Source organism: Drosophila obscura, unplaced genomic scaffold, assembly GCF_018151105.1.
Source record: "Drosophila obscura isolate BZ-5 IFL unplaced genomic scaffold, ASM1815110v1 contig_151, whole genome shotgun sequence".
NCBI classification, from domain to species: domain Eukaryota; kingdom Metazoa; phylum Arthropoda; class Insecta; order Diptera; family Drosophilidae; genus Drosophila; species Drosophila obscura.
In genome coordinates, this window is record NW_024542737.1 from 468,086 (window position 1) to 482,574 (window position 14,489).

A 14,489-nucleotide genomic window follows, 5' to 3' on the forward strand; every position below is an offset into this window, starting at 1 on the left:
AATCTATATATGGGCTTAAACAGGCAGCACGATGCTGGTATGAAATGTTTGAGCATACACTCAAAGAAATTGGATTTGTTAATTCAGCAGTAGACCATTGTATTTATCTTCTTGACAAGGGAGATGTTGCTAAGAACATATATCTGTTATTATATGTAGATGATCTAGTGATAGCAACGGAAAATTTAGAAATAATGTCAAATTTTAAAAACTATTTAAAAGGAAAATTTAGAATGACAGACTTATCAGAAATTAGACATTTTATCGGTATCAAACTTTTCAGACAAGATAATCAGATAGAACTTAGTCAGTCTGCTTACATAAATAACGTTTTAATTAAATTTAATATGGAAAATTGTAATCCAGTTTCTACACCTCTCCCAAGCAAATTAAACTATGATGCACTAAATTCAGACGACTTTTATGATGCTCCATGTCGAAGCTTAATTGGATGTTTAATGTACATAATGTTATGTACTCGTCCAGATTTAAGCACATCCGTTGGAATCCTGAGTAGATATACCAACAAAAATAATAGAGAGCTGTGGCAGTGTCTGAAGAGAGTGCTAAGATATCTAAAGGGTACAGTGAATCTTAAATTGGTTTTTGTAAAAGTATTAAACTACGAAAATATGTTTACGGCATATGTTGATTCAGATTGGGCTGGGAATGAAACAGATAGAAAAAGCACAACAGGTTATTTGTTTAAGATGTTTGATTCAAGTCTGATTTGTTGGAATACAAAGAAACAAAATTCTGTAGCAGCTTCATCTACGGAGGCAGAATACATGGCTCTCTTTGAAGCTACAAGAGAAGCTATGTGGTTAAGGTCATTGGCAATGAGTATAAAACTAGAATTAGATAAACCTATAAAGGTTTATGAAGATAATCAGGGATGCATAAGTATTGCAAACAACCCAACGTGTCACAAAAGATCAAAACATATTGATATTAAATACCACTTTACACGAGAGCAAATCGAAAATAAGCTAATTATTGTTGAGTATCTTCCCACAGATAAGCAGCTGGCAGATATTTTAACCAAACCTTTACCTGGACCCCGATTTGCTGACCTGAGAAGTCAAATTGGTCTAACGAACTGATTATACCAAATAATAATAATACAATTTAAATTGTCAATTTTTCTTTGTTGTTGAACAACATTTTTTTTGATTTAGAAACGAAAGCAAAACTTTGAAAAAGCTAAGCTGATTTTGTTAAGTACATATACGAATATACCATATCAATATATATAATTATATTTAGTCTTAAAATGTAAAGTAATATTGAAAGAATTTTGTTTGCTTGAATTTGTTTTGGTCTGGTTAGGTTTTCCTGGGTTTCCCTAACCTATACAACAAATGTTGGACCAAATAATGTAACACTCCCCAGAATGCTCGGCTTGTCACTTTAGTATTAAGATTAACTTAATTGTGAATGATCCATGATTGTTTTGAGGAGGTGTGTTGGCTTCACAGCAACAACAACAACGGGAGTAGCCCATATATTAATATATATCGGTTGAAGTTACTGATGCAATAATTGTGAGTATTGCTGTGACATACAAAACAGTCAGGGATCAAATAGTTAGAGCGAGACAACCATTGCGTTACAGTAATGCGTATGTATTGGAGATCAACCGGCCTTCTGTTGGTTTCTCAGTTCAGCTCACTCTTGAAAACATAATTGGCGTGGCAAGTCGAGTCGAAAAGAATTAAAGGAATAAAGGAATATTTAAATACAAATTTGGCGTGCTTCTTTACTTCGGATACTAGACTGTAAATTCCAATATATACATATACATACATACATAAATACATATTTAGTACTCAATTGGAACATTTTTGGTAACATTTTTATATAGTTTGCAATTCATACTTATATATATACATATATAGTACTCAACTGGAAAGGCATTAATTGTGTCCGTCGTAGAAGTCGATGATAGGGTCAGGTTGTTATGCAGATCGTTCAAGGCGTTCACCACCTCCATGGGCTTGTTGCGGACGCACAGCTCTTTGAAGCTCACAATGTTGCTCATGTAAATGGTCACGCGGCTGAGCTCCACCAGCTGCTGGACCACGGGTTGCGGCAGAATCTGGCACAGTAGCTCCTCCGTCCACTGCACTGGTCATCCATTAGGCTCTCACGGAAGCCACTGGAACCAACAAAAGATGATCAGATGCTTCATTGACTTTGGATAATGCATAATCACTTTACAATGGTGCGGATCGTGGAGAAGGAAGAGCGCTCCTCCGGGTTGTCCGCCCAGCACTTTTCCATCAGCTGTAGTAGACCGGGTGGACACTCCCGCTCCCTGATGAGCGGCCGAAATCCACTGCATTGTATGGTGTGGACATCCATCTGCGGGCGCGCCACGTCTCACAATCTTCGCCAGAATGATGCCAAACGAGTAGACATCCCCGCGTTTGCTGGCCGGACAGCAGTCAGAGGCAGTAGCTCCGGGGCGACCCAAAAGGATCTCTAGAATGTGAGGATGCTCAAGAAGGAACGTCTGGGAGCCATGAGATGGATGGGATCGACTTACTCAAGCAGAAATGATCCTGCACAATGTCCAAGGGCGTGGTAAGCGTGGTCTTGAGCACAAACCTGCCATCATTGAGGCAGTTGGAGGAGAGTAGTTTTCCATGGGCCACCACGTCGCTGAAGAACATGCTGAAGTTCCAATCCAGCTGGATGGCCACGTTACCCAGCACATCCTTCAGGCTGCAGCGCAAATAATACTCCTTGAGAATGGCGTCAGAGGCACGGGGCAGATCGATGCAGGCGATGCCTACGAACCGCACCGTGTTCTCGTGGCTCACGTTGCGCACCTGCTCGATCTCCCACAGCAGCTGGGGCGTCAGCTCTACCTTCTTGATGAGCACGCGCTCGCCCTACCGGAAGCTACCGGAGTGGATGCCAAACTGTTGCAGTCGGACATCTTAATGATGATCAGCAGCTGATTGCCGGGGATCTGATGGAGCACCTTCGACGGGATCATCGACTTCTGCCATGTCAATATTAATTTTATCATATATGTATGTATACCTACTCATATTCTATAATTAAAGTAAATTGTCCTATCAAGAATATAAAAAAATATAACGGTTAATGTGATATTGTGGGTGGGCGGATTGGTGAGGGGGGTTTAGGGTTGGACAAGATGCTTCTTTAAAAAGTTCTGCAAAAAAAGGTACGAAGGAGAGAGTTTCTCTTGTATTTTTATAGATTGAAATGGCAACCCTTCCCATCTGAAACTCTGGGTTCTAACATTTAAACTTGTGTCACTTTTATTGGTTTTGCTATCATTAAAACTGCTTTATCTACCAAAGAACTGCTCTATCGGCGACGAGGCATTTTTTTTTGTACTGCTTTGCTTTTGCACAAATTGTCGTGCCCTTTCCAATAGCCTAAAACTGGCTGCCAGAGACGTTACATATATCGCACGCTAGGTAATACATTTATCTGATTAAAATGTTTGTATAAGAAAAAAAACATTCCAGCCGAAATCGGGAGGTCGAGAAGGAACCTCAGCTGCACGAAGAGAATATCGAAGTGAGGATCACTCGCTTGGTTCATTCCCTGGTCAGGGATGAACAAGAGCATTGACTGGGGCTTCGGGTAACAGTTGGTGCGTCAGATGCGTCACAATCCAGAGATGACTGTGAATTATTTTTGGTAATATTACGACGAACTAAAGAAGGTTAATTTTATACATATATATTTGTAATACAAATTATTATTAGAATTAAAACCAATGTAACTGAACAAGGAATTTTAATTTTAATAAACGACCATTAATTATACATTAAATGAAATACTCGAAAATCGTTGTTAAATTATTCTTTATTCAATTTAAAATTTTCCCATTGGCTTTGCTGTGTGCGCGCGTGTGTGTGTGTGTTCGAGTCTGTATATGAGCACAAAAATGAGTTACAACTTTCAATATAACAACCTATGAATGAAAAAAAATGATAAAAATGATCGATCAGTTTGTACATACATATAATTAAAGCCTAGAACGGGATACAGACAGCGCAGACTGTAGCAGACGGACATACTGAAATGGATGTACATAGACATCTATGTACAATCTCTCTCTCTGTCAATATGTGTATGGGTGTATTTATGTACATAATGACATTTTGTCACTGTGTTTATTATCGGGTGTATAACTATTTACTCGCATATGTCAATTTACGTTTGTTTGTGTGTGTGTTTATGTATACATATACATATGTATATATAACTTAAGCACTCTTGTCCCTTTTTTGTCACTAAATATACACATATGTATGCTATGTATGTGGGATTTGAACCTGGCGGGCAATCACAAAAGGGGCACACTAGAAGTGGTGCGAGTTATACGGCAACCCTCTGATCACCGGTCGATAGCCATGAATCGATAACACTAGTCAACACGATTTTTCCTCAAGGAACAAAACGAACTTTTTCTTAAAGATTTGAGGCTTAGAAATGGTTTGATGATATTTTTTTTTTTTTCTGTGGCAGAACTTTTTTTTGAAGAATTTTGGAAAACTGGTATTTTTTTGTTAAGCTTTTTTCAGAGGAAGCGCTTGTTTTTTTCACATAGCTCTAGTATCTTACGTCTGGTTGTAAAGAACTTTACTATTTTGAAAAGGTAATTAAAACAGCTAGAAGTTAAGCCCAAATACTTTGTGATTTCAGCTTACCGTCTGGGAAATAAAAAGCATTGAAATGCAAATATGATGGTTTTTGTGCGGTATTTGTTACGAAATTTTGACTAAAAACTCAGGAAAAGTCGAAAAAAAGTCGGCCCGCCGCCTTCCAAAAGGTATTTTTTGTTCATTTTTTCCATTTTTTAGGTTTGGTTAACGATGTTTAGCTCCAAAGTCTCTCCATAGATTTTAATGAGCGATACCTGGAACGACGCCAAATTAATGCACCTATACACAAAAAATAGAGGACACAGGATATAATTTTTTTTCGACTTTTCCTGAGTTTTTAAAGTCAAAATTTCGTAAAAAATACCGCCCAAAAATCATCATTTTTGCATTTCAATGCTTTTTATTTCCCAGACGGTAAGCTGTAATCACAAAGTATTTAGGCTTAACTTCTAGCTGTTTTAATTATCTTTTCAAAATAGCAAAGTTCTTTACAACCAGACGTAAGATACTAGAGTTATGTGAAAAAAACAAGCGCTACCTCTGAAAAAAGCTTTAAAAAAAAATACTAGACTTCAAAAATTCTTCAAAAAAAAGTTCTGGCATAGAAAAAAAACCATAATTCTTTAAAAAATTTTAAAGCCCCATATCTATCAGAAAAAGTCGGTTTGGATCCTTGAGGAAAAAAAAAGTTCGATTTTGTCGAGTAGTGTAACCTACCCGAGCGTCGTTGTGAGCGGGGTCGTTCCTATCGTGTGGTTAAGAAAAGAAGTAAAAATAAAGTGGTCCACAAGAAATACTTTTACGAGAACTAATTTAAGCACAAACTGTATCACGTTTAAAACCTATCCTAAATACATTAAATAAACACTGGAATACTTTAATTTCCTACATGTATAAATTAAAAACTATATAAAAATGTTGCTTAAATTATTGCTTCTGTATTTGGGCATATTTCTTAGGTCGATTTTGAGGCTTTATCCTGCTACTTTCACCATCCATCTGTCGGATTTCTGTGGAGCTTATATCGAACATTTTTACCCGCCATTTGAGTTATATTTTTTTATGAACATTGGTTGCCGCGTGGTACGACTGCGACTGCAGTTTGACAACGAAACAAATAGCAGCAGCGTATGTCAGAATGTGCTTAGGTTAGGTTAGGTTAGGTTGAGGCGGCTGTCGGGGTTGTCAGAGACCCGACACACCTAGGCCGGTTTCGGCCCATTGTGATACCGCATGTTTCGTTCCCATTCTCCCTCGTGAGACCCTATGTTATCCATTATCCCATCCGGATGCCCTTATGAAGCCTGGGATCCGTCTGGGACTGATTTTAGACATGTCCGAAATGTCAGTTAGAAAAGGAGCGCCCAAGTATTGAAGTCTCCTTCTACTGAGAGCCGGACAGGAGCAGAACAGGTGTTCCACAGTCTCCTCCTCGTCCTCATCTCTACAGCTTCGACAGAAGTCGTTATATGGGGCGCCCAGCCTGTTTGCATGTGTGCCTATTAGCCAGTGTCCCGTAAGGGAGCGTATGACTGAGCTGCACCTACTCCTACTGAGTTTGCAGAGCTCATCGGTGCGCTTCCTATTAATGCTAGGCCATGTTTGCCGAGTTATGCGACATAGTGGCACAGTTTGCCATCTGTCATTTATTAGTCGCTTAAAATGTTCTTTTGTTTTGAGCTTGCATTTGGCCATTGGCATACGAATATCCTCCTTATCATTGAGAAGGGGGATTGTTGTTCCAGCTCTGGCCAGCTCGTCTGCTATGCAGTTGCCTTCAATGTCCTGGTGGTTTGTGCTTTCAAACAAATGTGCTTTCAAACAGTTTTTTTTTTGGGCAAGAAAGGTGCGATGCATCTGTAGATAATGCAATTATAATTTATTGTTTCGTTTTTGAATACTGCACCAGGACAAACGAGAAGGAACGTATGAGTCAGGAGGGAAAATGCATCACAAAACGGAAGCTGTGAAACACCTTTTGACATTGGGCTGCAATTGATTGGATTGAAAGATTTTGGAACACCCAAACGCCATTTAGATCGGTTTTTTACAATTTTTTGTTTCTCGAATGCGACAGCGACTGGCTTATAAAAGGGCGAGCAGCATTCGCCTGTATCTCTATATATGTATATATTTGTATGTGATGTTCTTAATTAATGCTTTTCCAATTGAGTACTGTATACATATGTATAAAGATATACATATACGCGTATGAATGCTATATGCTGTATGAATTATAAACTAAATAAAAATGTTGCTTAAATTATTGCTTCTGTATTTGGGCATATTTCTTAGGTCGATTTTGAGGCTTTATCCTGCTACTTTCACCATCCATCTGTCGGATTTCTGTGGACCTTATTTCGAACATTTTTACCCGCCATTTGAATTATTATACCCGTACTCAAAAAAGAGTTAAGGGGTATATTAGATTTGTGGTAAAAGTGGATGTGTGTAACGCAGAGAAGGAAAATTTTCCGACCCCATAAAGTATATATATTCTTGATCAGCATCAATAGCCGAGTCGATATAGCCATGTCTGTCTGTCCGTCCGTCCGTCCGTCCGTCCGTCCGTCTGTCCGTCTGTCCGTCTCGATGAGCGCCTAGATCTCAGAGACTATAAGAGCTAGGGCAACCAAATTTGGTTTCCACACTCATGTGATATCACACTGCTACAAGTGTATTTCAGAATTTCGCCCCGCCCCCTTCCGCCCCCACAAAGGACGAAAATCTGTGGCAGCCACAATTTTAAAGATACGATAAGACTAAAAACGCAGTATAGTAGAGAATGCCCATATCTACCAGATTGCCGAATCTGAATCAGATCGGATCATAATTATAGCCAGAATGAAGAAATTAATTTTCAGTTGCTTCCCCTCCCCCTACACACACAAACGACAACGCAACTCATTTTCCTTCTCGCTCGCACACTCTACCGCGTTCAGTGCGCGAGCAACCCCTAGCGGAGGAGATGTAGAATCTAAATGGTACATGTAGAATATACATGTTAGATGTATAATATAAATAGTATATGTAGATGTTGATAACAGATGTAGCAAAAAAATGTAAAATTTTTTTTTTTTTAAGTTCTAAATAAATATATGCTTAAAAATGTATATGCTGACTGAGTACGGGTATAGGTAGAGTCGCGTCCCCAGAAGCGACTCACACGTTCCTTCTCGTTTTTTTTTATGAACATTGGTTGCCCCGTGGTACGACTGCGACTGCAGTTTGACAACACAACAAATAGCAGCAGCGTATGTCAGAATGTGCTTTCAAACAGTTTTTTTTGGGCAAGAAAGGTGCGATGCATCTGTAGATAATGCAATTATAATTTTTTGTTTCGTTTTTGGATACTGCACCAGGACAAACGAGAAGGAACGTATGAGTCAGGAGGGAAAATGCATCACACAACGGAAGCTGTGAAACACCTTTTGACATTGGGCTGCAATTGATTGGATTGAAAGATTTTGGAACAATTTTTTGTTTCTCGAATGCGACAGCGACTGGCTTATAAAAGGGCGAGCAGCATTCGCCTGTATCTCTATATATATGTATATTTCTATGTGATGTTCTTAATTAATGCTTTTCCAATTGAGTACTGTATACATATGTATAAAGATATACATATACGCGTATGAATGCTATATGCTGTATGAATTATAAACTAAATAAAAATGTTGCTTAAATTATTGCTTCTGTATTTGGGCATATTTCTTAGGTCGATTTTGAGGCTTTATCCTGCTACTTTCACCATCCATCTGTCGGATTTCTGTGGAGCTTATATCGAACATTTTTACCCGCCATTTGAGTTATATTTTTTTATGAACATTGGTTGCCCCGTGGTACGACTGCGACTGCAGTTTGACAACGCAACAAATAGCAGCAACGTATGTCAGAATGTGCTTTCAAACCCTTTTTTTTTCGGGCAAGAAAGGTGCGATGCATCTGTAGATAATGCAATTATAGTTTTTTGTTTCGTTTTTAGATACTGCAGAAGGAACGTATGAGTCAGAAGGGAAAATGCATCACACAACGGAAGCTGTGAAACACCTTTTGACATTGGGCTGCAATTGATTGGATTGAAAGATTTTGGAACACCCAAACGCCATCGGTTTTTTACAATTTTTTGTTTCTCGAATGCGACTGTGACTGGCCTATAAAAGGGCGAGCAGCATTCGCCTGTGTCTCATTCGATGCACGACTTTTGTGATCCGCATGCCAATCTGGGCAAGGTGCCGCCCATCTGGGTGCCGGACAACATGGCCGGGCAGTGCATGCAGTGCCACCAGAAGTTCACGATGACCAAGCGGCGCCACCACTGCCGCGCCTGCGGAAAGGTGCTCTGCTCCGTCTGCTGTTCCCAAAAGTTTCGCCTGGAGTTTGCCAACGAGCCGGAGTCACGCGTCTGCGTCCAGTGCTTCATGATCCTCACGGAACGGGAGGCCTCTGGCGGCACTTACCCGGACAATGCCTCCGCTCCTACCTCGGCCCTGCCGCCCACGCCCATGCGCTCGCCGAACCCGAACAATCCCATGGAGTACTGCTCGACAATTCCGCCGCACCATCAGGTGGCCGCTAGTCCCGGTGCACCGCCGCCCAGCGTGATTGTGCCCGTGGGCGTGCTCAAGAAGACCGATGGCAGCTCCAACTCGAATTCCTCATCGTCGGACAGCAAGAAGGGGCGCAAGTGCAAGAGCGTCATGTTCAGCGATGGCATCGCCCCAGGCAGCGAGCTGGCCAGCACCATGGAGCAGCAGTGGGGCGAGGCCAAGCAGGCGCGTCGCGGCATTCCCCGGAGCAACGGCGGTGGCCAGAAGCCACCCACACCGGCGACCGAGGAGCCACGATCCAGTATTGAGAGCGCCACCAGCACCACCATGGGACTGGTGGCCCAACTATTCCGCGGCTCCATTCTACCAAGCGCCGCTGCGGCCACCCTCACGGCAGCCGAATCAAGCGGTAGGTGTAAGACCCAAAAGAACTGTCATCCAATCTGATCCTTCTTCTCTGCTCCACAGGTGGTCGTCCCACGGCCCAGACTTCGCCGCGTCGCAAGGCGGAGCCTGTGCGCTCACGAAAGCTGCCGCCAAATGGCGATGCCCATGGCTGCTATCTGCCCGTCGAGGAGAACGCCCTACCGCCCATTTGTGTGGGGGGCAAGGAGGCCGGCAGCTGTGACGTGGACTACAAGGTGGTCCGCAACGATGGGGATCTCCTGGAGCGACTGCAACACGAGACGCTCAAATTTATCTTGAAGAACAACTTCTACGTTCTGGTCAAGATCATCAACAGTGAGTGGTGCCTTGATGCTCCTTGATGATCCACTTATAATCCATAATCCATCCCTCCATTCCGTTGTTCCTCCAGTGAGCTGCTGCATGAACCGCTGGGTGCTGAACTTCACCACCTCCGGACTGCACCACATGGGCAATGACGAGCGGGTTATTCTCCTGGAGATTAAGCAGCCCCCCAAGCAGGGAGAACCAGCTGCAGGAGAGCCGGCAGTGCCGCGCGACGTATTCCAGCACCTGTACGAGATCTATGTGGAGGCGGAGCAAGCACGCTCCAGCATCCAGGAGCTGGCCTTCACCAGCCCCAGGAGCGCCAATTTTCTTGGATCGCGAGAGCACGGCGGCTTCATCTACATCCGGCCGACATACCAGTGCCTGCAGGGCGTGATCATACCAGAGAATCCGTATCTGGTGGGCGTGCTGATCCATCGGCATGAGGTACCGTGGGCCAAGGTGCTGCCGCTACGCCTGATCCTTCGTTTGGGCGCCCAGTACCGCTACTATCCCTGCCCGCTGATCTCAGTGCGTGGTCGTGAGTCGGTGTATGGGAGATCGCTCAGACGATCATCAATTTCCTGGTGGACTTTCGCAACTACTCGTACTCGCTACCCGCCATTCGGGGCCTGTACATCCACATGGAGGACCGCCAGATGACGGTGATCATTCCGCGATACCGCCAGCAGGACGTGATCAAGGCGATCAACAATGCCAGCGATCACATTCTGGCGTTCGCCGGCAACTTCTCAAAGGTGGCCGACGGTCATCTGGTGTGCATGCAGAACATAAATGACGACCGAAACGAGATGTACGCCTACTCCACGCAGGCCATAAACATCCAGGGCCAGCCCCGTAAGGTGACCGGCGCCAGCTTCTTTGTGCTGAACGAGGCGCTCAAAAGTAGCAGCGGTTTGTCCGGCAAGTGCAGCATCGTTGAGGACGGCCTCATGGTCCAGATAATGCCCGCCAAAATGGAGGAAGTGCGTCAGGCGCTGCGCAATCAAACAGACATCGACATTGTGTGCGGTCCCATCGATGCCAGCGACGACCAAAGCGAGATTGTCAGCATCAAGTGGGTGGACAACAATCGCGACATTAATGTGGGGTAAGGCAACAGCTGATCCTCCACCGCATTGCACTATGGGGAAAATTCTGATTTTTTGGGTATTAAATAATAACTTTTAAACTAAGCAAGATTTTTCGATGCGGTTTTTTGATTAATGTTATGCACACCCCTAGAAAAGTGGGCGTGTTACCGCCCACAAATTAATTTCCATTTTTCATTAAAATTTTGGCAAAAAATATGAGTATTGCTCTTTAAATATAAGAAATGTTTTAAAACATAATTGTTTTTTATTTAATATCCTCTTAAAAAAATTAAAAATTACATTTTCTTGGTTGGATTTGTCTTCTTCCTTGCGCCATACATCAAACAGCTCCGCGTTTGAAAACTCGAAGTCGCTTGCAAAAAATTTATTTGCGCAGATAGTGCGGAAAAGTGCGCATTGAGACAAACTGCCTTTAAATCAAAATTAATAGCTCTACGACATACTTTTGGACGTACACTTATGGACCCTTATGGTCGTTTTATATGTCTCCACGAACTTGAAATATATTTCCAAAAAATGTGCTTTGAGAACGTTTACTGCTTTTACAAAATATTAATCGAACACGCACAACTAAAAAATATTAGTACAATCATTACATAATAAAAACCGTGTTATTGCTATCCATTTTAAATTTCACAAAAAGAATGTTTCGCGTTTGAATAGTGGCAATTTAAAAAAATAGGCTGCAAAAATATTGCATTGTTAACGCATGTGCTTTTTACAGCAACAGCTGACTTTAACAGCTACTAGACTTAACATTGTTCTGTTATATAACATTTTTGGTATTGGACTTTACAGTTTGAAGTTTTCTTAAGATGTTACCAAAAAAACAACCAATTTTAATACTTTGAGAAAATGACTAAATACCCGAAAATGGGAATTTTCGCCATAGTGAATGAACTCTATTCCAGTGTAAATTCGCCCATCGATGACATGGCCATGGAAGGCATCTCCAATATGCGGGTGCATGCCAGCTTTAATTTTTCCAATGCCAATTATGCCATCCGTTTGAGCGAGATCTACATTGTTAAGGTGAGGGAGGATCCATCCATATCTAAAGGAAAGGCATAAAGTATTTATATTTGATTCTTATCGCTTTAGTGCGCTGATTGGTAAACGACAAATGGTGGCAACTATGCGGACATCAGTCGCATTTCCGAGCAACTGGCCCGAAGCACATCGATGGCCCTGCTACCATTCCTGGATCTGCTTGCAGCGGCTGGCATTAATAAGGTGGGCCTCCGTGCCACGAAATCGATAGATATATACCCCCATATCCAATATATTAATGCTAATTCCGGTGGCCGGTGCTCGTGGATCGAAGCTTCCGCCACTGTACATGAATGCTTCATGGCGAATCGTCGGGCATCCAGGAGCCCATTATCCTCGAGCTGGTGTTCTACATACTAAATGCCTGAATATAATCCATCCCCCCCTCATAGTGCAATTCTTCTGCTGGAATCGAAAGCGATAAGTGAAACGCGAAATGCGAAACGCGATACGGAAACCGTCTTAAGTCTAAGTCCTACGGCTGATCCGTTCTCTAGTTGTATTGTCCGGGTGGCTCAGCTACAACAATAACTGTATATATATATATATAAGTAGTTCCATCGATTGGGTTTTTTTTCTCTTCACTTTTTCTACGACTTACCCTATCTTCTATCTCCTGCCTATCTAATGATATCTAAGATACCTAAAATATAAAAATATATCTATATATATATATTTCTATGTGATGTTTTTAATTAATGCAATTGAGTACTATATACATATATATAAAGATATACGTATATTTAAGCTATATGTGTATGAATTATAAACTATATAAAAATGTTGTTATGTTATGTAGTTATGTTATGTTAAATTATAAATTATTAAAAATGTTAAATTATTGCTTCTGTGTTTGGGCATATTTCTTAGGTCGATTTTGAGGCTTTATCCTGCTACTTTCACCATCCATCTGTCGGATTTCTGTGGAGCTTATATCGAACATTTTTACCCGCCATTTGAGTTATATTTTTTTATGAACATTGGTTGCCCCGTGGTACGACTGCGACTGCTGTTTGACAACGCAACAAATAGCAGCAACGTATGTCAGAATGTGCTTTCAAACAGTTTTTTTTCGGGCAAGAAAGGTGCGATGCATCTGTAGACAATGCAATTATAATTTTTTGTTTCGTTTTTAGATACTGCAGAAGGAACGTATGAGTCAGAAGGGAAAATGCATCACACAACGGAAGCTGTGAAACAGCTTTTGACATTGGGGTGCAATTGATTGGATTGAAAGATTTTGGAACACCCAAACGCCATTTAGATCGGTTGTTTACAATTTTTTGTTTCTCGAATGCGACTGCGACTGGCTTATAAAAGGGCGAGCAGCATTCGCCTGTATCTCTATATATATTTCTATGTGATGTTCTTAATTAATGATTTTCCAATTGAGTACTGTATACATATGTATAAAGATATACATATACGCGTATGAATGCTATTTGCTGTATGAATTATAAACTAAATAATAAAAATGTTGCTTAAATTATTGCTTCTGTGTTTGGGCATATTTCTGAGTTCGATTTTGATGCTTTATCCTGCTACTCTCACCATCCATTTGTCGGATTTCTGTGAAGCTTATATCGAACATTTTTACCCGCCATTTGAGTTATAATTTTTTTATGGGTTGCCCCGTGGTACCACTGCGACTGCAGTTTGGCAACGCAACAGATAGCAGCAATGAATGTCAGAATGTGCTTTCAAAAAGTTTCCTACTTCAAAGCCTGTTAATGACTGAACAGTTTTTTTTCGGGCAAGAAAGGTGCGATGCATCTGCAGATAATCCAATTATAATTTTTTGTTTCGTTTTTGGATACTGTACCAGGACAAACGAGAAGGAACGTATGAGTCAGGAGGGAAAATGCATCACACAACGGAAGCTGTGAAACACCTTTTGACATTGGGCTGCAATTGATTGGATTGAAAGATTTTGGAACACCCAAACGCCATTTAGATTGGTTTTTTACAATTTTTTGTTTCTCGAATGCGATTGCGACTGGCCTATAAAAGGGCGAGCAGCATTCGCCTGTGTCTCATTCGATGCAAGACTTTTGCGACACGTCTCTCTCTCAATATCCTGCGATGATTATCAATTGAAAAATAGTGAATATCAGTGCTGTGTTTAAATAATACTTTTTATTGTTGAAAATTATCCAACTGGCTGTTTTAAGGCTACAGCTGAACCGTGGGGGGAGTCTACATTTGGAAGCATCATATCATCAAGTAAGTCAACTAATTGTTTGCAAAACGAAACACCTAAGACAATTTGAACTTTAGAAATAAAAATATAAATACAGGGATTATTTGGGGAAATTTTATTTCTTAATTATTATATAGATATGTATAAGCTATAGGTAAACTTAAAAGAAATGATTAAAACCAAAAAACCG

At 41.3% G+C, this 14,489-nt stretch overlaps 1 protein-coding gene across 1 annotated transcript; it reads left to right on the forward strand.

Annotated features, from left to right (window-relative positions):
• The first annotated feature begins 8,845 nt into the window (after nucleotides 1-8,845).
• On the forward strand, nucleotides 8,846-12,672 carry LOC121403862 (zinc finger FYVE domain-containing protein 9-like). Its single transcript, XM_041591862.1, is given in 8 exon segments — nucleotides 8,846-9,611; nucleotides 9,671-9,943; nucleotides 10,020-10,490; nucleotides 10,493-11,045; nucleotides 11,961-12,081; nucleotides 12,151-12,333; nucleotides 12,335-12,393; nucleotides 12,395-12,672. Coding segments are annotated over 8 exon segments (2,499 nt in total). The 3' UTR covers nucleotides 12,468-12,672.
• Nucleotides 12,673-14,489: the final 1,817 nt, after the last annotated feature.